This window comes from Rhipicephalus microplus, chromosome 5 (assembly GCF_043290135.1).
Source record: "Rhipicephalus microplus isolate Deutch F79 chromosome 5, USDA_Rmic, whole genome shotgun sequence".
Taxonomy (NCBI): domain Eukaryota; kingdom Metazoa; phylum Arthropoda; class Arachnida; order Ixodida; family Ixodidae; genus Rhipicephalus; species Rhipicephalus microplus.
Window position 1 is genome coordinate 53,513,784 of NC_134704.1, and position 23,243 is coordinate 53,537,026.

The 23,243-nt window shown below is 44.4% G+C and overlaps 1 protein-coding gene across 1 annotated transcript in view; it reads right to left on the reverse strand.

Annotated features, from left to right (window-relative positions):
- The window catches only part of LOC119173866 (EF-hand domain-containing protein 1), a 63,361-nt gene that overhangs the window by 9,385 nt on the left and 30,733 nt on the right, over positions 1-23,243 (reverse strand). The window contains exons 3-8 of the mRNA XM_075895478.1: positions 20,331-20,480; positions 18,884-19,018; positions 15,326-15,562; positions 12,255-12,372; positions 5,355-5,566; positions 3,106-3,246 (exon numbers count right to left, since the gene is read on the reverse strand). Coding sequence (XP_075751593.1) covers positions 3,106-3,246; positions 5,355-5,566; positions 12,255-12,372; positions 15,326-15,562; positions 18,884-19,018; positions 20,331-20,480 — 993 coding nt within the window. The remainder of the gene's footprint in view (positions 1-3,105; positions 3,247-5,354; positions 5,567-12,254; positions 12,373-15,325; positions 15,563-18,883; positions 19,019-20,330; positions 20,481-23,243) is intronic.

Below are 23,243 nucleotides of genomic sequence, written 5' to 3' on the forward strand. Positions count from 1 at the left end.
TGCCCCCCAAATCACCCCTCCACCAGCGGTGGTGCAGCATCGCTTGTACATGCAGCGCCGCCGAGTCATATCATCCGTGCGGTATATTAAAACAAGCCACGTGCGCTTCAACACGTGATCAGAACTCTCTGATTTGGACGTTGTTTCGCACGTTCGTACTGAACCGAAATAAGAGTGTGACGAAGATGTAATGACTGAGGCAGGCTTAAATTCTGCACCTCTATAACCGAGGTTGCATGATATAACAAAACGTTGCATGACTTCATGTCACCGCAACAAGCCGTGCAGGCAGTACACAGAAACGTACTCTCTGGACATCTTTGTCTCTTTTTGCCCATCAAACAATTAGGACGCCAGTCCAAATGAAAATGACGAAATTCTTGTCAAAGTGAATTGTAGCTCACACTTTTGAATTGACACCTGCTGTGCCCAGGGGCGCTATGCAGGATCAGCCGATTTTCCCGAAACTCGGCATCTTCCCGAGCTTTGGCGACACCCCCTTATGAACGAGCCCACAGTACAAAAAAGGCAAATTCACCCCTCAGCGCGCTGTGTTTCATTGGTAATGATGGAATCAGTCATCGCGTCAAAGACGGTCGACTTAGTTGGGCAGTGTTTTCAAACCAGAGACATCTTCTTTCATTTGTCAGTCGTTCCACTGAGTGGAGAAGTTCACCCATGCAATAAAGGTGTCAGAAACATTTCGGGACGATATTTCTTAGAGACACGGGATGTTTAAATTGATTTTGGAGCTTTTATGGCCTGCACTAAGTCTGTTTGAGAATAATTAGCACGGTGGCCCCTGAGATCAGTAACAGCCGAGCATCTTATAGCATCGTGACCACAGCTAAGCCCGAGACCACTTGTTAATTGTCATGGTCAGCCTGAACATTCTAGTGCGCTGCTCGGCCGGTGCGCATCGTCTTTGTTGTCATCGCCCGGTAGCACCCGAGCACGTGCGACCGGTTAATTAGCTTTTACTGGCGAAGAAGCTAAAGCCATGGGTATGTCGCTCCTAGCTCGTGGGACGTGACCGCCTATAGTTCGATGACTCACTAAGAAGGTGTGGACGGACGGACGGACGGACGGACGGACGGACGGACAGACAGACAGACAGACAGACAGACAGACAGACAGACAGACAGACAGACAGACAGACGGACGGACGGACGGACGGACGGACGGACGATTCCCAGTTTATACCGATAAACCATCCGAAGCTTCGCCCCACTCATCATCATTTACTCCGCGGATATATGCTGCGATTTTTTTTTTGGCTACATGGTATACTTGGCTACTAAGTCCAGGACATGCTATGACCCAGCTAATTACGCCAAATGGTAAAGTCGAGGTAATTAAGCCCCATCTTAAGAAGACTGTACTAAGGAAGACATGTAAAGCTAGAACCGGGCTAACTAATGCATGCTAGTTCATGAGCTAACTCGATGCTAATTAACGCGACGTTATTCATAAGCGGACAAAGTAAAACCAGGCTAATTAGCTCTTACTAATATGATGGCAAGTAGTATCAGGCTAATCAAAATTACGTTCAATAGCTCGATACTGATCATGGGCTCAATAATTGGGCGACATAATTACCTTTTATTGAGACCTTATCAATTAAGACAAGACAGCTCAGTGTAATGATCATTAAGCCTCAGCCGATCAGTACATTAAAAATTAAGACAGAACTGATACGGTCTTCACTTCGAAGCTGACCACGCACATAAGTAGACAACCAACTTATAAATAGCTGCTTGATTTGATTGATATGTGGGGTTCAACGTCCCGAAACCACCATATGATTATGAGAGACGCCGTAGTGGAGGGCTCCGGAGATTTCGACCACCTGGGGTTCTTTAACGTGCACCCAAATCTGAGCACACGGGCCTACAAAATTTCCTCCTCCATCGGAAATGCAGCCGCCGCAGCCGGGATTTGAACCCGCGACCTGCGGGTCAGCAGCCGAGAACCTTAGCTACTACACCACCGCGGCGGAGCTATAAAAAGCTGCAAAAAGCTAGGTTATCACAAACTCCTCTATAACTTCAGCCTTGCACAAGCAGTGTAAGCTCACCAAATTATTTTATATGCAAAGAAGCTGCCGCTTAGCGTTTACTGCATAAAACGCTTGACAGTCACACCGGCACCTTCACAGCCACGAGTTGAACTCGGGCCTTCTCAGAGTCAACCAGTTTTTATCCGAGTTCTGGCGTTCATCAGTTTGATTGACAGATGGCCGCGGCGAATATCGGGTACGCCCACCACGTTTGCCCTTGCCGAAGAGCAGTACTCACGTCGAGCGGCACGATTAATCTATCAGCTTTATCACGAAGACTATGCACACACGCACGCTGAAGTAAGTAATATCAACGAGCGGCTAAGATGTCTCGCATTCAAGTTCACTGCGCTCCCGACATATCCAATCACAGCCGCGTTGCCGACAAGATGCAAGCGCCCCTGGTGACCACCTGTCCTTATATTTATATGCAATACTGATAGAATCGAAACGAGCAGCACCAGAGTGCTGCGTATGCACCCTCACTGCATTCGAGAGTGGAAATTTCCATGCTGCAGGTGGAACGAAAGAACCTGTGCGAAAGAGGACATACGACCACGAACATGCCTGTGGGAGGCGCATGTTGAGTTGGCAAAAACACAGCATGCCAATCGCTGCACAGCTAAAATGCTGAGTGGGTGGCAGCGCTGACGTGCTCACACGCGGTGTTTCTTCGATAACCGCCGCAAATGTCCCACATGCATTTCCAACGCCACGCGCGTTCGTGTAGCCTTTTTTATCAACGCTGCTATCATGCGCTCCGCACTGTCTTCATACTACGGCCACCGCAAGCGGGCTCGGAGCAAACTCGGCTGCCCGAGAAGCTCTGGTCATCCTGCATTCCACCCCAGGGTTATTCCATATTCCAATGAATATTCAGTTTAGGGAACTTTTAGTTAATGAAATGTTTATTTGGGTTCCTTGAAGTTCCCTCAGTTGAGAGTTCACTGTATAATGAAAACATAGTTTTAATTTCTTGTCAATCCAATTACTGTGTTGTCTACGATTCTTTTAAAAAATAGCCACCCTGAATGAAATACACTTACCAGCGTCGCCTGGAAGCGTAGGACTATTCCTTCCTTCTCCAGGATCTGGCGGCTGTCCTTCCTCGCCCTCCTCGGAGTTATCCTCAGCACTGACTGCAGGGTGTCTTCGGGAGAACCGAAGCCATTGTGCGGAGGAACGGGCTGTGCAATCGATAACGCGGTCCCAACAAAGTACTCAAACACGAAATGGGTCTGGCTATTTCGCATCCTCTTCTTGAGGATAAGTTCACATCAATCAATCAATCAATCAATCAATCAATCAATCAATCAATCAATCAATCAATCAAAAGATTGAACTTACGGTGTCATAGCAGTAGCACTTTGTTGTTCGTTCTCTCACTTGAGCGATCATTAAGTCATTCATACAACCAATCAGAAGCTCCATGGTACTATGGTTACAAACATATCAATTAGAATTAAATATTAAGAAAACAAAATACATTATTTTTCATCCGCGAAACCGTTCCATTTTCCGTGACCCACAGCTCACTTTTAGAGGAGTTTTGATTGAGCGTGTTCAGACTCAAAAGTTCCTAGGCGTCCTTTTCCACGAAACACTGAATTGGACCAATCACGTAGATAAACTTCGTACCCAGGTATCACGGTCCATTGGTGCAATTGGAAAAATAAGATGCTTACTACCTCTCTGGGTGACAAAGCAGCTTTACTACGCTTCGGTTTATTCAAGCATACATTACTGCGTATTAATCTGGGCTTTTACAACGAAAACAAATAAAATTGGTATTGACAAACTACAAAAAAAAAACGCTGCGTATCATTGAAAATGTTCCCCGTCAAACGCCTTCTCCTCCACTTTTTCATAAACATGGAATTCTAAAATTTGAAAACATATTTTATAAAAAGCTTGCGACAGTCATCTATGATCAAATAAAAACGAATGCAGATCAATTTAAAGATGCTTACTCCCGGAAACTACAAACGTATAGTTTTAGAAACACCACCTATTACAGTGAGAGAATTCGGACGAACTATGACAGGCAAAAGTTGGCACACCTCATTCCTTCATTTCTAAATTCAAGCAGCATGGTTATCAGCATAGTGAAGGAAAGTCGTTCAACAACAGTTAAAAAAAAAGATACACGCTTATCTACTCTCGCTTCAAACATGACATGTCTGTTTTATTCTTCTGTATACGATTGCGCATCTCGTGTACTGTCTAGGAAATGTAATGCACCTTAAATTTGTGCAAGCCAGCTACGGTTCACTTCGTGATCTGACACTTGTTAATAACTGGTCAAAACTACGACTGTATTATTAAAGGTTTCTTTGGTATATGTAAAAAGTGCACGTAAAAGTGTCTTGGAATCTCTTCTCTCTTCTCTCACTGCTCTCTCTTTATTTTCGCTGTATCTTCTTTTTTCCATTTTTTTCTCTTGCTGTATTGAATTTGGTTCATGCTCTAAAGATATACTGAGCGTTGTGCATTATTTTGATTTTGTGCGTGCGTGTGTGTCGGTGTTTTTCTCTTATTTTTTTTTACTCTCCCTTACTCTTTCAACCCCCTATTCCCCAATCCCAGTGTAGGGTAGCATACCGGATACTAGCATCTGGTTAACCTCCCTGCCTTCCTTATTTCTCATTTCTCTCTCTCTCTCTCTCTTTTTGGTCTGAACGGGGATTGGCGCATTGTCAGGCATTTAGTTGTCTTTTCGCCCCTCTCTTCCCATTAAACCATTGGATAAAGATGTATGTTTTAATGATGATGAATAAACTTCAAACTTCAAACTTCAAACTTTGCGATGTCGTTGCAGCCAACACCAGATGGTCGAAACTTCCGAAGCCCTCCTCTACCATGTCTCTGATGATCATATCGCAGTGTTGGGACGTAAAACCCCACATTTAGTTATTATTATGTTCCCTATAGTGCAGTACATACCACTTTGTTTCTTATTCCCTGAAAAAATGTGTAGTGTCTCAGTTGATTGATTCTATGCACTGCACAATTAACATTTTTCCCAGCCACACCTTGATATGGCTTTAACCGTAGACTGACATTGCAAGACAGTTGTAAGCAAATCGGTTATTAGAAGTTCCAACTTGCGTTGTACAGAGTTGTCTTCGAACCATACTGCCATTACTATTTGAATAAGATCAACTAGAGTTATTCTCGTTTTATTCAACCTGTGACACCATGAGGGCGTGCTCTAATATTGAGGCCACCATACAACTGGTGTGTGATGTTTCAAAGTCATGCGTGGCTAATATATAAAATGAAGACTGCTGCTTACCTGCTGTGGCCTCTCTTCTTCTTTGATGTCAACGTCTATGACGTCGAAGTGTTCCACTCCAAAGTGCTCACGATAAAAGTTCTTGGTGAAATCATCACAGTCGTAGATGAGAAAGCTGCGACCATAGATGTTGAGCCGCCGGCCCAGCTGCAAGTCCTCGGGTCCAATGTACTCTTCTCCGTCGCTTTCCGTTTCGTACTTGCCGAACAAACCTGTGATTCGAAATGATCGACCGTAAACATGTTCCGTTTTTTTTAATGAATAGGTGCGCTATATGTTGCTACAGTGATTTTAAAGCCTAGGATTAGAAGAGAGGGGAAGCCAGGGTGAGGTTGTCTTAAGATTCGTTGCACACGACATTGAGAGATGTGTTGCCATAAAAAGATGATTATGCATGTCGTCCAAAAGAATTTTTTACAAATACTCTGCTGATATCAACAATAGATCCACACAGAAGGATCATTCCTAAGTTAATATTTGTGGGGTTCTTTGGTATTATACATGTACTCCCTGTCCTCAAGTCATTAGCTTATTGCTGCAGCAGCTTGACCCTGAGAAAACCAACTAGAAACAGATATACAGCTCTGTGGCTAGCCGCTTCAGATATACCGGAGCACATTAAACTGACCCACACTTAGCATCAGGTCGCTGAAGACAACTCAGCTATCACATTTAGAGCATGGAATATATTCTAGATATGACTTTACATGACACAACACGCATGTTCCAGACACTGAATGGGATCTGCTAAACAGCAAGGCATTCCGTGATAACTATTACACAGGATATTTGGCAAATAGTGAACAAGAAGAACAACCTTTTCAAACAAAATTCTCAAGTTTTATTTGAAACCTACAAAATCGTCTTATTACCATCATCTCAAGGATGGATATATAGCGGCCGTGGTAGCTCAGTTGGTATACAGTGTTGGACGCGTTATTCGAAGGTCGCAGTTTCGGTCCCTGCCTACGGCAAGACATCTTTTCGTCCACTTTTCTTTCTTCACAATTACTTTACAATTATTTCTAATAACATGCCCTGTACTTTCCTTGGCATTTGTGTCTGTAGATTCTCATTAATGTTGTGTTTAACTAAGAAAACAAGCGCAGCATGGATATACAGCCCAGACAAGAGTGCCAGTGAAAGAAGAGAATGAAGACAGTTGTTGCTTTTCGCGCTCGACCCGCTAGACAACCAGTCGGGTTACCTCTGCCATTTATCCATTAAACGTGTCACGGGTCTACCGCTAAAAGCGTGCTATCCAGTGGTGTAGGTGTCAACGACGTCGTCGCTTGGACAAAAGAGGGTCGATCTGGCAGGCAGTGCATATAAAATTAAGCTTAAGAAGGAGGAGGCGGGATTATAATTGACCCTGTATAAGACAGCATACAAGTCCAACTGAACCATTCGGCACACCACAGGAAAGTTCCAAAATCGTCACTTCTGGCCACATTTAAATTGTTTTCAGGCATCAGCTAGGTGATGAAGGTTTCAGGTTGCTTCCCTAGGTTGCAGATAGGCTTAAGCAAGGTAGCGCTACATTGTTTCAACGTTGATACTCAGCGAGAGGGGGTTCGAGTTCATCCACAGACAGTCACAGACAAGACACCATTGCCCCAACTCCAGAAACAGCAACTCGCGGTGAAATCAAACGCACTTCTCATAGAACGGCGGGTATGTCGTCGTTGGTGCACGCATTCCGCCGTTTCGTGATCTTCTCGCAGCCACAGCCCTTCCCGTTCCCTGTAGTATCGTACTCGGGGTCTTCAACTCGGCGCCGTCGCTTCGCAGCCATTTGTTGGTCTACGTTGTTGTTGTTGTTGTTGTTGTTGTTGTTGTTGTTGTTGTTGTTGTTGTTGTTGTTGTTGTTGTTGTTGTTGTTGTTGTTGTTGTTTTCCTCTGCAAATGGCTCGTACCACGTGTTCCCTTCTTCAATTTAGTGAGCCCGTGATGATTAGTGGGATTCATCCGATTTCTGTGGCACAAACCCGTTTGTGATGATGACAGTTTTCTGTTAGGCCTCGCAGCGGCACGTAACCGTTAAGACTGTGACATACAGTTTTCTGCAATCTGCTCGCAAGGAACTATTTTCTCAGCCGGTTTGCTGTTAATATTCCTGGGTTGGCCGTAAGTTTAGCGGTAAAACTCGGTATACTCTTACGCAACACTTGGACGGCTCGAAAAGTGATTTTTCGCTTAATCGATGGTATATCATAGAAAGCTCCACTCCTTTTAATGTTACTACTTTCGTAAAATTATGGTGATGATGATGCCGCAATATTACTCATACCCACGCGGGGGGATCGGCCAATAATTTATTATAAAAATTATTGATACATTTTCAGTATTGAATATTGATATCTAAGAAAAACAATGCACGCTGAACAGAAAGAGTGCAATAATTGTTTTCCCCCATTAAGATCAGACAGTATAGTCGTTATTGTGAACGAAAATTAACGTGAATGAAAAAAATACGTTTTTTGTGTGTTCAAGCACTATTCTTATTTAACATAACCCGTTAGGGGCAGCTGATAGAAGATGAACAGCGCGTGCCTGGACAGGGCGTTCGAAGCAGGCAGTGGTGCACAACACGGCAATTGGAAGTTACTTCTACCAGATTGCGTTGTAGAGTTCCACAACTAAATTATTATCTACATAACGTTGGTCTAAAAGCGTCACCTTTTTGTGCCAGGTTTGCGAAGAAATGAAAACGATAGATCATTTATTTTTATTCTGTCGCCGATATTCTTATCAGCGGAAAAGATACCTGGTAGCTCCACTTCAAAAATTAGGATTAGAGTTAAATGTGGCAGTAATTTTATCGTTTGGCAGCAATAAATTTGGTTATAGCCACAGGGACGTCTGCTCTGCGGTATTTGACTACATAATTGAAACAAAGCGATTGCCGTGCTAAAGTGCCTTTTTTATATATACATATCATTCGCTTTAGACCCACCATTACCTCTGTCTCAAATCACATCTGATAGCCTGCAGTGATCACATCTGATCCCTGCTCATATATACTCCTTTCTCGATTTTTGGCTTTTCTTTCTATATATGTATATTTTTTTTCAGTCCAAAATTACTTTGTGTTTGTAAAACCATAAGCCTTTACTTAAAGGTCCTGCCGCCCGGTCCTTGGCCGATCACCCTTTGTGGGACTGCGCCAGAATAACAAGGATCATCATCATCATCATCATCATCATCATCATCATCATCATCATCATCATCATCATCATCATCATCAGCCAAACTTGGGGCGAGGGCTAGCAAGCCGAGTGCACTGAGACAACCTTCGAGGGTATATCCCATTAAGATCCAGGATTTCCAATGTCGTCCGAACTCGACGTTGACGTCCCTCGGCGGCTCAAGAAGGAGGTCGCGGCCCTCGCGAGAGACCCGCCACCGGGAATCTACGCCACACCCGATGAGAACGACATCACCCGGATGCACGCACTCGTGGTGGGACCCTCCGGGACGCCCTACGAAGGAGGCTTCCTGCTCTTCCATCTCGTGTACCCACTAGAGTACCCCAATAAGCCGCCCGTGGTTCGTTTCCTCACGACGGACGCTGGTCGGGTATGGTTGCACCCTTACCTCTACGAGAGCGGCGAGGTGTCCCTCAGCATTCTCGGCACTTTCTCCGGACCGCAATGGAGTCCTGGTCTGTCGCTAGGGCACGTACTCCTTTCAATCCAGTCGCTGCTGTCTGAAAACCCTTACTACGACCGCCTTTTCCGCATCAACGATGCCACCACCCGAAAAAGAGCGGATGACTACAACATCTACATACGTCACGAGGTTGTCAGGGTCGCAGTGTGTGACGCGGTGGAAAGCTGCCTCGACGGCGGTTCTTCGTATCCGCCGGCGCTTCGGGGACCAGTGCTGAAGCTGTTCCTCGAGCACTACGACAGTTACGAGGAATATGTCAAGCGTCACCTGCGTCTGAGGTGCGCGGAAATCCGCTACCCCAGTATCTGCCCTCTTCAAGTTTCTCATTACGAAACGCTGCTAGCACGGCTGCAGGACCTAAAGGCGAAGGTCGAGAAACGAGGCTAGTCGGTGGTTCCAGGCACCACCCGCTAGTGCGCGGTGAAGAACTCGGTCGCGTTTCGCGCGCGTGAATCTAGCGAGATATTTTCCTGTGCAAAGAAGGGTCATTGCGCTCCTAGCGTTTCTACGACGGAAGAAGTTATCGGTGTGCTCATCGCTGAAGAAAAAAAAAGCAAAATTACACGGTTTGACGAACGACTGGCGCTGACTAATCGACTCACTGTCTCAGACACTTATTTATTTATTTATTTATTTATTTATTTCCATTTACCCTCAAGGCCAGAGGCATTAAAGAGGGGAGTGGTTACAAAGATACATGTCAAATACAAAATTGATTAAATGAGTACAGGCTTGTTAGGTTCCTGGGTAAACAATATTAGCTAGTGCGGTACGAAAAAGTTGGTGGTCGACAACGGTGGCTGTTAGTCCGGGAAGGTGGTTCCATTCTTTTGAAGTGCGGTGTATGAAGGATTGGAGGCAAGTTCTTGTTCGGCAGGGCTGGATTCCAACTTTGTGAACGTGGTCTACTCGTGAGGAAATGTACACTGGTGGAAGTATGAGTTCGTTCCGCAAATGAGAACTGTGATGGAATATTTCATGAAACTGGCATAGGCGAGAAAATTGACGATGGGGTGCAAGGGAAGGAAGGTTCAATGTGTTTTTCATGGACGTTATGCTAGGGGTACGGTTGTAGTTACACAGTATAAAACGGGCGGAGTTATTCTGTACTAGCTCTAAGAAACTGATTAGGTTATCAGTACTGGGATCCCATATGGAAGAGGCGTATTCTAATTTACTACGGACTAATGTTTTATATAACGTTATTTTTAATGACATAGGGGCGGAAGAGAAATTACGCCTAAAATACCCTAACGTTCTGTTAGCACTGTTGATAATCGTGTTAATATGAAGTGACCAGGTTAGGCAGGAAGTAATATGAACACCAAGATAGCGGTAAGAAGTGACTGACTCGAGAGGGGAAAGTGTTAAGGTAGTACGTAACAGGTTTAGATAAGGACCGAGAAATTCGCATTGATTTACATTTGGTAGTGTTAAGGTCCATTAGCCACGTGTCACACCAGTTTGAAATTGCGTTCATGTCAGTCTGCAGAATGTGAACGTCATTTATGTCGTTAATCTCCCAAAATATTACACAGTCGTCCGCGAATAAGTGAATGTTAGAAGAAACACAAGACGGAAGGTCGTTAATACATATTAAAAACAAAAGCGGACCTAAAACTGAACCCTGAGGGACGCCGGAATGAACAGTGCTAGAAGGGGAGTGATAATTTTTGGCGGAAACAAACTGCGTTCTGTTGCAGAGAAAGTGATCCAACCACGTTAAAAGATCGCGACCTAGGTTTAATTTGCTTAGTTTAAGAAGTAATAGCTTGTGTGATACCTTTTCAAACGCTTTGGAAAAATCTAAGAAATTACCGTCTGCTAGTGAACAACGATCGAGGATGATGTTATGTTTATGAGTAAAGGAAATAAGTTGTGTTTCACAAGAGAAGGTTCTGCGGAAGCCATGTTGGGCGCTGGTAAAAAAAAAAGAGTTAGGCCTTTCTCGTAGTTAGCAAACGACATTTATGGCTTTTAGTCTTATAATGTATTGATAGTGCATGCACAGGTTGCGTCAGCATAGCGTGATCATCGAAAGGGGGGGGGGGGGGAGGTGTGGCAAGACAGGAAGCTGCCCCTAACAATTGGAAGTCAGAGTTGTTCCCATCTTTACACGCGGGAAGACTATTACAAACGGCGGGGCGTTCTGAGGAGCACGTCACTGCGTCATTTTCCTTATTTGAGGACCTTCCTCAATACAAGTGAAAATTGGCCGTCGATGGTGTCGTCATCACACGAGTTATGCCGATGATGCAACACGATCATGTAAATTTCGCAGACACCCGAATTTTCGGACGTTATTACAACAACGTTTAGATTTCAGTTGACGGCGTCATGACATAGCTTCGTGACTTCATTACATGACGGTGACGGCAATGGGAAAAATCCGTCGAGAGTGTCCATACAATTGCTATCGCAATGAAGGTTCTGTCACCGGAACTCGAGCCGAGTACCTCTCGCTTTGCAGCTATTTATGCACACTTTTTTACATTTGCTGCATGGTACTCAGAGCTCAGTGGAACTTCGGCACGTTCTCGTTATCACTTAAGAGATGGCGCGAAGGGCGCGCTCAATTGGTCGTCGCCCGTGCTTTGCGATGCGCGCGCGCCTAACACGTATCTCGGGAGGGAGGAGGTTTGTACGTCTTGTGGTTCCACCAAAAAATTACGTTAAATTTACAGGAGTGCACGAAGGGCAGTTCGCTCACTGCGGTGGCCGCGTTTGCAAAATGAGCGGGCTGCTCATAAATGAAGAAGTAACAAGCTCGCGCTTGTCCCGTGTGTAACTGTGCATTCACTTCGTGCGTCGTCATTTGTGCTTGAGCAGTGTGCTTTAGGTGTCGAGCCGTGAAAGTTGTTTGTTAGTGCTCGTCTTGTGTATATTCTTTTTGTGCATCCTTTGTGTTCGAGAAGCACTCTGCAAGCTTCGAGGTTCTTGTCGTTCGTTGTGCTATATTAATTTTTTTTTGCGATTGCAGTCGTTGCTTCGTCCTTGTGGTGAAACAATGCACTATAAACGTTCAGCTACCTCAGTGAAGGCCTGTTTCACTTTCGTGTTTTACCGAATATAACAGAGGGATCAAGTATGTTTTTTTTTTGAAAGAGTAATTTATTTACGCAAGAAAAATAGTTCTTCGACACGCTTCATAACAAACCATCAGTAAGGCACAACGTTCTTCGCGAACAATGCTAGTACTTTCTCTACTTGCTGCACACATCCACTCACCCCTGCTTTCTTGCGCCTTGGGGATCCTCTGGCGTCCCAGAAGAATTGGTGCGAGCTCCCGTTGTTCCAACGGCCGGTGCATCTCTTTCAAGTCGAGTGTTTCGTCCACCAAGAAGTACTGCACAGCAAAACGAGTGGCAAAAAAAAAAGGAACAGTTTTTACATATTCTTTGGAGCATCCAATGGCTATCCTGAGTTCAAACCATCCTTCCACAGGAAGAGTCCTCGCGTCCTAATCACGACTCTCTCCCTCTCACCTAAACACCGTGAAGGGTTCCCGAGAAATCATCTGCAATACTGCACGTAGCCCAGTACTTGACTTCACAGGAATGATAAACATCGGCACTTCGGTTTCGGTTTCACCCGCGAATTTGGTTGAATTTTCTTACTGCGCAGTCGAAACTTAACTGGGCAGTAAGGTTTAGAAATGTGAAAGCTGCATTGAGCACTTCGTAGGAAGGGCTTCAATTGTCCCATTTATAGCGGCCGCCCACCTCCGTTCATTAGGAACGTTAATTGATTTAGTTCATTTAATTACTGTCCTGATTGACGACTTGACTCCTCTTAATGTGTCTGCCGCTACAGAAGCAGTAACTGTGAATGAAGCGATGAAATGTCGCATTTTCCCCATTTTTGAAAATTTAAAGGGCTTTCTTGAAACACCCTGTGAAACATCCTGAAAAATTAACCCAGACAACCGCTTTACAAAGACATACTTGCATAATACGCAGTAGTCTGCAGCTGATGCAGCGAGTGTCTGCCCAAATTCCAGGGTGCATTGTCTGATCTCATGAGTAATGGCATTAGATGTACGCATGGCGTGCGCACGGGGGGGGGGGCCGAGGGGGGGGTGCTTTCCTAGTGATTTAAGAGCGGGTGAAGTGCCAAGCCACCTCCATAAATTTACATAATAAGCAGGATGTCACTGCGACTCGGGGCGGGGGGTCAAAGCCAACTCGTTACATTGAGATATAGAAAGACGGTGGTGTTGCGACTAACCCTCGAGCCCCCTTGAAAAGTAACCCTACGCACGCCTGTGGTCGTGTGACTTGGGCTGCACAGAGAGACGACGCCGTAGTGGAGGGCTCGCAGTGAACTCTAAGTGCGCCACGGTGCAGCAGGTGGCGCTGCCAACGTGTCTCATTTAGAGTTCACCACACAACTACATCTAAGCACACAGGCATATGGAATTTCACCTTCATCTGAATGCGCGAAAATTTACAGCGCGTCCCGCAGCACCGGGGACAGCGGACGCAAGAAATTCCAATCGCGTGACGACGTCACAAAGTGAAGTGGTCACATAGAGATTGCCAAAAAAATATCTGACGTTATTACGACGTTATCATGATGTAACTGTGACACCACGTGACTTTACGTATAGCATGAGGACGTCACCCCGTGACTAACTATACAGCTTGGTCAAAAGTGGGCTGATTACGGAGGCCCGAATAACCGAGTGTAGTACCACCAATCATGGAGGCAATAATAAACAGTATTAGGTGCAGAAACTTTTCGTAGGGTGGCGGGCAGAATCGATTCAATTACGGCCAGTCATGTAGGCTCCCTAAATACAATGCACTAAGAAGGAAAAAATGATGGATGTCAGCTAAGAGTCATCTTAGTCGAATGCGTAAAAAAACCCTGTAAGTTTCGTATTTCCTCATGATTTGTTGCGTTCACAAATTTTTATAATAATAATAATAATAATAATAATAATAATAATAATAATAATAATAATAATAATAATAATAATAATAATAATAATAATAATAATAATAATAATAATAATAATAATAATAACAACAACATGGGTTTTAACGTCCCAAATTGCGACATGATTATGGGTGACGCCATAGTTTAGGGCTTTCGAAATACCGACCATCTGGCGTTTTTTAAAAGCGGCCGACAAATTATTTTTCTCGACCCATTTTTTTTTACGGTGCTATGGGAGGCATTCGCTGTGTTTGTAGCTGCAGTAGTTAACCGCCAAATCTTGCGGCTATTTCGCAAGCAGAATTTTTCGGTCTGAATGGCCCTAAACACAGAGGTAGATTTCCTCTAACAACGCTGAAAATTTACAGCGATTTCACCAGCCCTTTTCGCCAGTTGTGGAAGCTGTCGTCGCTCTTCTTTCACAGGAGTTCTTGTAACTATGCTTAATCATCTTTATTTCGCGTTTTTTTTACTATTTTTGAGAATATCAAGCTCTTATAATGAAGCTGTTATAATTATGGGGCACTATGCACCTTCCCTGTATTTGTACTGTGCTGCGTGCGCCTGCGCCTGTGTCATATAAGCGGCTTGTTCCGGTGTCGTTACTTTCCCGATGCACGAGTCAAGCCAAGCCACTGAAAACGTCACTACGCATATACCCAGCAGCCGTGCCGAGTAGAAGTGCACGCCATTTCTGAGACTAAGTGTAAGTATAGCAAAAGTATGTCGCTTCAAAATCTTAGTGACCTCGAAACAGCGGACCACGGTTGCACGAGCACTTTGAAAAGCTGCTCAACACGCGTTGACGAGCATGGGAATATTATCTCACGCGAAGCCAGCGCCACTTCAATGCATACTCTTAACGCAGGCCTATTTCCATGGAGTAATATCTTTTAACATGAAGAAACCAGCAACATTTCAATACTCTATCAAAAAAAAAAAATAATCGTCGACCGCGTACACGGTCACATGACCAGGTACGTAGGATCGTTCAGGTTTTTACCGCCAGGGACACCGCAGGTCATGTTTGGCGACTTTCAAAGGAGAAAACAAGATATAAATCCACCTCTCAGGAAGAAACAGTGTTGGTTTGAGTCAATGCGAAGCACAATCTTTCCATCAGTGGGGTGATCTCGTTTTGTGTTCTGGGCACCTGTTGGTTCCTTCAATGAGCACCGACATATGACAGTATTGGAAATATTGCACCCTGAATGCGTCATGTTCGACCCCTCTATAGGAACTTTGGGTTTGCCGGCGCCTTTGTGCGCCAACATTTCCTCACATCACCTCAATGAAAGAAACAGGGAAGACGAGTCCGTGGCAATATGTTACATCGGTACATTTATATAGCGCGATACCTGTAGGACCAGTTTCTTTCGGTGCCTGGGGTCGACGACCCCTTTGGCGTCCTCGACGCAGAAGAAGCGGAGGACGTGGCGGTCGTAGCGCAAGAAGCGCCACAGCTTGTCCCGCTGGCTCTTGGTAGTGTGCAGCTTGCGCCGCTGCTGGGAGAGGGTGCGTCGGCTAGCCGTGTACGGGTCCTCGGGCAGGGGCTCGGGTGGCCGCACCTCGACGCCCTGCTGACGCAGGTAGTCCTGCGACAGAGTACGTGGTCGAGTCACGGAGTAATTTAAGAGATACCCGGAAGAACAACTGCGGCCGAACTTGGTTTCTCGTTCACGGCGACAAAATTAAGGTTCCCTCTCCATACCATGATGACGCATGAGAGTGGGAAAGGGACAGGCACGTAAATAGGCACATCGATAGGATATAAACATTATTGTTATAATAATAATAATAATAATAATAATAATAATAATAATAATAATAATAATAATAATAATAATAATAATAATAATAATAATAATAATAATAATAATAATAATAATAATAATAATAATAATTCTCTCTATTCTTTATTATAACAGGAACGACCCTCAAGGTCCAAGGTCTTGAGGGTTAGGACCCTCAAGGGTTGGTTAGGCACACTCTTATTTTAATATACGCTAACGATGCTTCTTTTGCGATTTGTTATTGTTTTTTTTCCTCATATCAAGATATTTCTCTCACATCAAGATATTTAAGGAAATTCATTCAGTGAACGACGGTCACTTGTGCAGTCAGATTAGAGTTCTTTCTCCGAATGTTGGGACAACAATAACCTTTTTCTGAATACCTCAGCGAGTATATCTTGCTAAACATCCACCATGCCATTTTCGTACTCCGTCAATACCATGTTGTTATGTAAAGTTTATGAATTCAGTGATCTTGGTGTTGTTCTTGATAGCATGCAATTTTTTTTTTTGCACACACTAAATGTGGTGCCATGCATGGCCTTTGTTCTATCGGCTGTGTTTGCAGAATCTCTTGAGAATTCAGTTCTCCTACAGCCTTCCACAAGCTGTACACCAAAATATCTCTTTCTCAAGTTGAATATGCATCTGTGATTTGGAATGCGATCGCTTAATCTGGCAGCGATGCCATTGAGCGAGTCAAGAAAAAATTCATAAGCATTTACAACGATCGTTTCGCTAGAAATGACTCTGGATCTCGTTCTAACATAGTCAGACTATTACCATTGTAATGACTTCACTGCCTACGAAATCACCCTGACCTATTATATCTTTACAAATTAGCTCATGGTATGATATCCTGCCTTTTGCTTCTCAGCTGTGTAGAGAGAGAGAGAGAGAGATAAATATGCAAGTAAGGGCAGGGAGGTTAACCAGACGCACATCCGGTTTGCTACCATGCACTGGGGAAGGGATGAAGGGGTGAAAAGAGGTTGTAGAGAGATAAGAAGGTATGTGTAAATTTTTGGATTCCGTGTAAGGTAAACCGAGAAAATCAACCATATACCTGTCAACTTCTTTCAACACTCTACCGCTAACTCAACACGAAATCTCTATAAAGTTAACTTTCATGATCTTAATGTTTTCAAAATCTACTGTCATTGTTTTTATATCAGCTCTGCAGTGTCTTGACACAGTTTTTCACAATGCCCAAATTCTTCCCTTTTACGTCTTTCAGGAAGGCGTCTACATAGTTCTGTGTATTTCCCTTTATTTTTCGCTCCAATTCCAGGATTGTCTTGCCTTATTGTTCCCATTTTGTAGTGATGTTTTTGTCTGTGCGGTTTCATTGTATTTATTTGATTTTTTTTCAGAAGACTGTCTGTATTGTATTGTTTATTTTTATTGTTTTATTTTTCCTTGTGTCCGCCCTGAGACCTCGTGGTTGTTTCGGGGCACGTTAAACAAACAATTGATTGATTGGTTATTATTATTTCATATCGATGTATAAGGACAGAGGAAAGAGGGAGAGAGTAGGCTGACCAATATTGACACCCGAAGAGGTACAACGCCTGCCTACTCTCCGGGAGCAGGGAAGAGATGGAGCATAAGAAAATAGGACAGAAAGAGGATCGTGTTAAAAAAAAATTCGGTAGATCCCACGTACATGGGAATCGACGTTATGCGAAGCATGCGGAGGAAAGATGACCGTGTTGCAATTGTTTTACTGAGTGACACGTCATGCAATGACGGTAAATTAATGTACAAATGTCACACGCACAGACATATAATGAAGAGTTGCAGATGTTTATATAACCAGATGTTTGCACTTGTGCAACGATACCCACTGGATCATGTGCATTAGCAACACCAAAAGCTCATATGAAGCGCTGATGCTCGCGAAGATGATGACCCTGGACACTGCTACATAAATCAGCTTCAGCTCATGGCAACTAACCACATCTGACGTTAACTCGACGTGACGGATGTATCAAAATAGTACATATGTAATGTTTATAAAATTGGGTCGACAGCACTGCAACCACTATTGACGTTTCACGAAGATTAGCGTCTATTTGAAAAGTAGTTCCGAGACCTGGCGTACCCTGTGGTAAAATGCTTCATTCGCACCCAGAATGCTTGGGTTCGATTGCTGCTGGGACCTTGAAATTGATTATTTGCATTCGTCAGAGGGCCAGCGTAGCCTATGTGAGGTTTTTCTTAACACTGAGATTTATTCCACGCCTTCATTGGGTCGACGCCATCGATGTCGGGTATTTCTTGATACTCGCGCGTTTAAATTGCCCATGCGTGTTCTCGTCGTTCCTGGGAAGATAACAAGTGTCAATCACCTGTGGCACATACCCACATACCAACGGCACATACCCGCCCGTGGGTATATGTCACTGTCTGGCGGGAAGTGTTTGACGACACGTGACGGGATTGTGACATTATTCATGTCTTGACGAGCGCGTCATATTCGTCGAACCATCTTACCCTCTGTTGCTAATTTTGGTTCAAGCCAAGTAAATGGGGTGACCACGAGAGCACCCAAACGTAAGCGGCTAGATAGATAGATAGATAGATAGATAGATAGATAGATAGATAGATAGATAGATAGATAGATAGATAGATAGATAGATAGATAGATAGATAGATAGATAGATAGATAGATAGATAGATAGATAGATAGACAGATAGATAGATAGATAGATAGACAGATAGATAGATAGATAGATAGATAGATAGATAGATAGATAGATAGATAGATAGATAGATAGATAGATAGATAGATAGATAGATAGATAGATAGATAGATAGATACGCTCATGTCGACGAAGTTCTCTAAGAAATGCTTCGCAATTAGTAACCCTACTGGCAACAAATACATGCAGCAACATAGAAAGTGGTCTCTAAGAAATAAATAAATAAATAAATAAATAAATAAATAAATAAATAAATAAATAAATAAATAAATAAATAAATAGAGAAATCGCCGATTGTCCACTTTGGCAGAACAATTGCAGGCATGCGTATACCGCCAGCTTCTGGGACTGTTGGTGGAGTAAAACTGAATCCAGTCCTCCTTACTCTTCCTCCTTCACGCAACACGACTCTTCTCACCCTGGTGAACTTGTCGCAGTTGACGATCTTGTAGGTGATGCCGTAGAGCGAGATGGTGTTCCCCACGTTCAGGTCGCTCCAGTGGAAGCAGCGGCCGTCCGACTTGCGGATGCGATGTCTCCGCAGCACGCAACCCTGCAAGAGCGGGTACGCCGGCTCTTCTATAACAACGCCAGCGGCGAAGTTCTCGAATGATTGTTGAAGGCATAGGCGTGCGCTGCATACACCGCGTAATACAGGCAGGCGGGCACTTCGGTATCTACAAGGTGGACGCCCCACCCTCCCTCCCCGTACCCCGCGCAACGATCGAAAGGGACACAAAATCAGCCCCGTATCGTTGGCCAGTTAAACAGATAGAAGCGACTTCATTATCGGCACTACGAGATCGTTGAATATAGCTGGCCAGTGGTTCGAACGGCCGTGGCCAGCAGCTTCACTTCTGCCTGGAGGCGGTAGTCAGTTGAGAGGAGTTCATGCTCCGTTGTACCTGTATACCGTCATTGATTAGAGGGCCCGTTTTATCGCTCTGTATTGTTTGCCTGTGGAGGTGACTGAGAACCCCTGGTCTTGCATTTGAAGATCTGTCTGTTTTCCACACTTGCTAAAGGAAAGTAGGGGCAAGCTTCTCAAGGCCGGCCGTTCTGAGAAGCGGGAGGAGGAGGAGGAGGAGGAGGAAGAAGATGTGTGTGGACGGCGGATCTAGCTTTCTGCGAGGCACATCATGGGTTCATTTCAATTTTTGCGTCAATGGCGACGCCTGTTTTCATTCAGCCTCGTCCAATATCGGGGACCAGTATGCCCGCGTATCACCAGCGCGTCAGCGTCCCAACGCATCATCAGCTGTTCAGTTGGTGATGCGTTGCCGCGATGAAGCGAGAGACAACTTCGAAGCGACGACCAATCAGCGAATGATGTTTTGAACAGAGCTAACCTGTAACATTATCGAAGTGAATGGTAGATGCTTTGTTTGGTGCGTCGGTTTCGATTTCGCCATATGGTTTCGCCAGCTAAATTGGCCACACCTCATCGCTTCGTGGTGATTACAACTGGCCACATTCCAGAAATTTCTAAGTGGCTACGAACTATTCAAAGTGGCTACTTACGTCTTCGTAGGAAAGACTTCAAGCAATTCGCATATTGGACTCAATTGACTACTTCCACTGGTTAAAAAGGTAATTCTTTTAATTTGTGTAATTACTGCCATAAATAATGTTTGTACACATCTAAAGAGGCCTCCTGCGAAAGTAAAGGGAACGCCACAGGTAGGACGCAGATGCGTACTTTCTGTAATTTTAAATAATATGAGACACATTCCTTGAAACACGCTGTATCTATAGACATATGCATTGGGTACGGACATAAGCACCATTATCTGAACACCCTGACTTAGCCCCCCCCCTTAGTCACTGTGTGCAACCAATCTAATCGAAAAAAATCGTGTTCCTACCTGACTGAGACCACTGTTCTCCTGCTTGGGTTCTCGCACCGAGATGCCATCGTCTTCGAGGAAGTAGAAAATGTCAACAGGCCGTACTCGGTACTGCTCCAATGGCGAGTTATCAATTTCTTCTCGGAAGTAGCCTTGGAAATGCAATACCTGGGTGGAAGTGAAATTAACAGGGTAGGCTCACTCTAATAGCTGAGCTACCTATGGTGCACGTTCTTCTTACTTTAAACAAGGAAAAAAAAGGAAGCCCACTAATTGCAGTCACATCATGTCACAGCAGATTGAAGCCACAGATGATGGGGGCAATTTGAAAGCACGTGGGTGTTATTTGCAGTATGCAATTATGGTGCAGCAACTACAAGGTAAAGAAAAAAAAATGAAATTTAAATAAGGGAAGTGTTTCAAATGAATGCACCACTGTTGGGGACCGAGCCCACAACGTATGCAGAACACGTGCGATGCTCTCATAGCTGTGCAAAGGTGGCAGCCCTGGATTCTCCCTTCTCCGAAAGCTGTGGAATGTTCAAGTTATATTCAAATTAAGGATCACGTTTAAATGAACGTTAGCAGATACTGTGGTTCAAATTACATCCGAGAAGGGATAAGTAAATAAATAAAAGAAATTGGCAGTTATCCTGGCCTGCGAACGTATTGAATGCCCAGTGAAGCTGTATCAAGCACCCCACATGCCGACTGGTGGTTGGGATGGGGGGGGGGGGGGGTGTAGTAGTAATAATATTTGCTTTGTGGTTGCTGTCGTAGACCGCGACTGGTTCCGCGATCATCTTGAGCGAGACGGCTTATGGGTCGTGCATTGCGTTCATATATACTGTTCTTTTGGTGTCTTTGTTTCCGTGGTCTACCCAGGCAGTGTTAGAATGAACTGAATGAGTGGCAAGACGGCTCTTCCTTTTATATATAAAAGGGGGAACCCACCCTGCGGGAAGGAAGAGCCACTTGGCGCCATTCGAAGCCCTCGTGTGAAGTGCAGAGCAGCTGCGACTTAATCTTTACCGGCAATGTGCGGGACAGTGTTCCCATTGTTCATGCTTCTTCTGTGGTCGACATTATTGAAACTAATACTAAGCTTTATGCTGAGCACTAATACTGGGCTCTTTGTCTTGCATTGCTAAAGGACCCTTAAAGCAGCGAACGCATTCGTCGGATCAACGCCTCCTGGTCGGCTCGTCTGTCCATTTCCTGCCCTTTCTGAGTGCGGAAGTTGAACGCAGAGATTACACGCATCAGCTAACAGAGAAGCAAGCGAGTGCGCTGTTTTTGATTAAAGGACCATTTAACCTGGCGTATCGTGTTTAGGCCATGAAATTATCCGACCAACGAGAGGTATGAAGCATCACTGTAATATACAGTAGGACAAGTTGCATATCATTTGTCGCACTGTGTGCTGATCACGTGACTTATAAGGCATGTGCTGTTAAAGGTCGACCCCTAAAATAGAGCGATTGGAAAATGAAAGTGGCAAGATGGCAACATACCATACTCCACATTCGGCTAACATGGCTAGCGGATTTCACGGTACTGCACGCAATTGCGGCTGCCGATTATGGTAGTCCCGATCGAAGGGTTGTCAACCATTACCTCCAGCGAGCAAATGCAATAGCGGTGCCGGGAAGAAAATAAACGAAGAAAGAAAGAAATGTTGGGGGCGTGCAACCGTCAAAAACCGATGGAGGCGCTTAGGTACGATCACCCCTCTGCACGACCGGTCCCGTGCAGACGCTCACTGAAGCGTGAGCGCTATACCACGAAGCGCGCGACTCACACAAGAGCGATCCCTGCTTCGTTTCTATTTAACAGCAATATCAGTGAGTGTATGGTCTGGCCCCACGGCCAAGTCGTAGAAACCATTTTCATGCATTGCTAATGGCGCGATGACTGTACATTTACGACGTGGGCATGTTGCGCCTGTGATGATATGGACAACGGCGAAGGGGGAAAAAAAAATGAAACGTTGAGGAACGCATTCAAGGAAGAAAAAAACGCAAGCAGAAACTCCCTTCTGGGAAAGTGCGTGTAAGTGTTACTGAAAATTACGTCATTTCACCAGCACACGGCTACATTAACAATCATTGTAGCAGCAGCAGCGCAGACAGATTTTTTGGGGGGGAGGGGAGAAGGGGGGGGGTACCTCTTTGAAATGGTCATTTTTCGCTCTGTATCCCATGGCGAAAAAACATTCGAGGGGGCTGGGGCTCGTTGTGCCACCAACTGGCTACAACCCTGCTTACGGCTGCCATTTTTTTTTTTTTTGAACAGTATACGACCATTATCCGGCATTCGCCATCATGTATAGCCGACACTGTGGCCAACAGTAGTCGAAATTTGTCATATTTTACTTTGTCATAACTGGTTGACATTTATGTAATCTATAGACAATCGACTTTGGCCATCATTGGACGCGTTGGAATTTATATATAATTTTCGCGATGATTTCATGTTCATTTTTGTGCCGTTGAGACTGTGCAGTATACTCGCAAACCGTTAGAAAACAGTAACCGTATATACGAATAGCGCTTGTTTGTTTTGAAGACTGACTAAAAAAAATGTTTGGAGACGTCGTTTTTATTGTTAGTTAATATTTTAGACTGTTTCGTATTGATAATGCGGAATGTAAGGTGGCGTATTCAGCTAGATCGTTTTTCATCGTCATGCGTGATGACAGCGCCAGCATGAACAAGCGGTTAGCCTCAAGTTTTGTGCAGATGACCGTGAAGCGCGCTATAGCGATATGTTTTACCTTCATCGGCACAAACTCTACTGAGTATAGAACAAATATACTGTACGAATTTCAGCTGCCTGACATGACCTGACTACGAACGACTCGCCGTATGAAGCAATCAGATGAAAAACAAAACAAAGCAAGATAAAGTGATTAATTAATTGTGTTTCAGA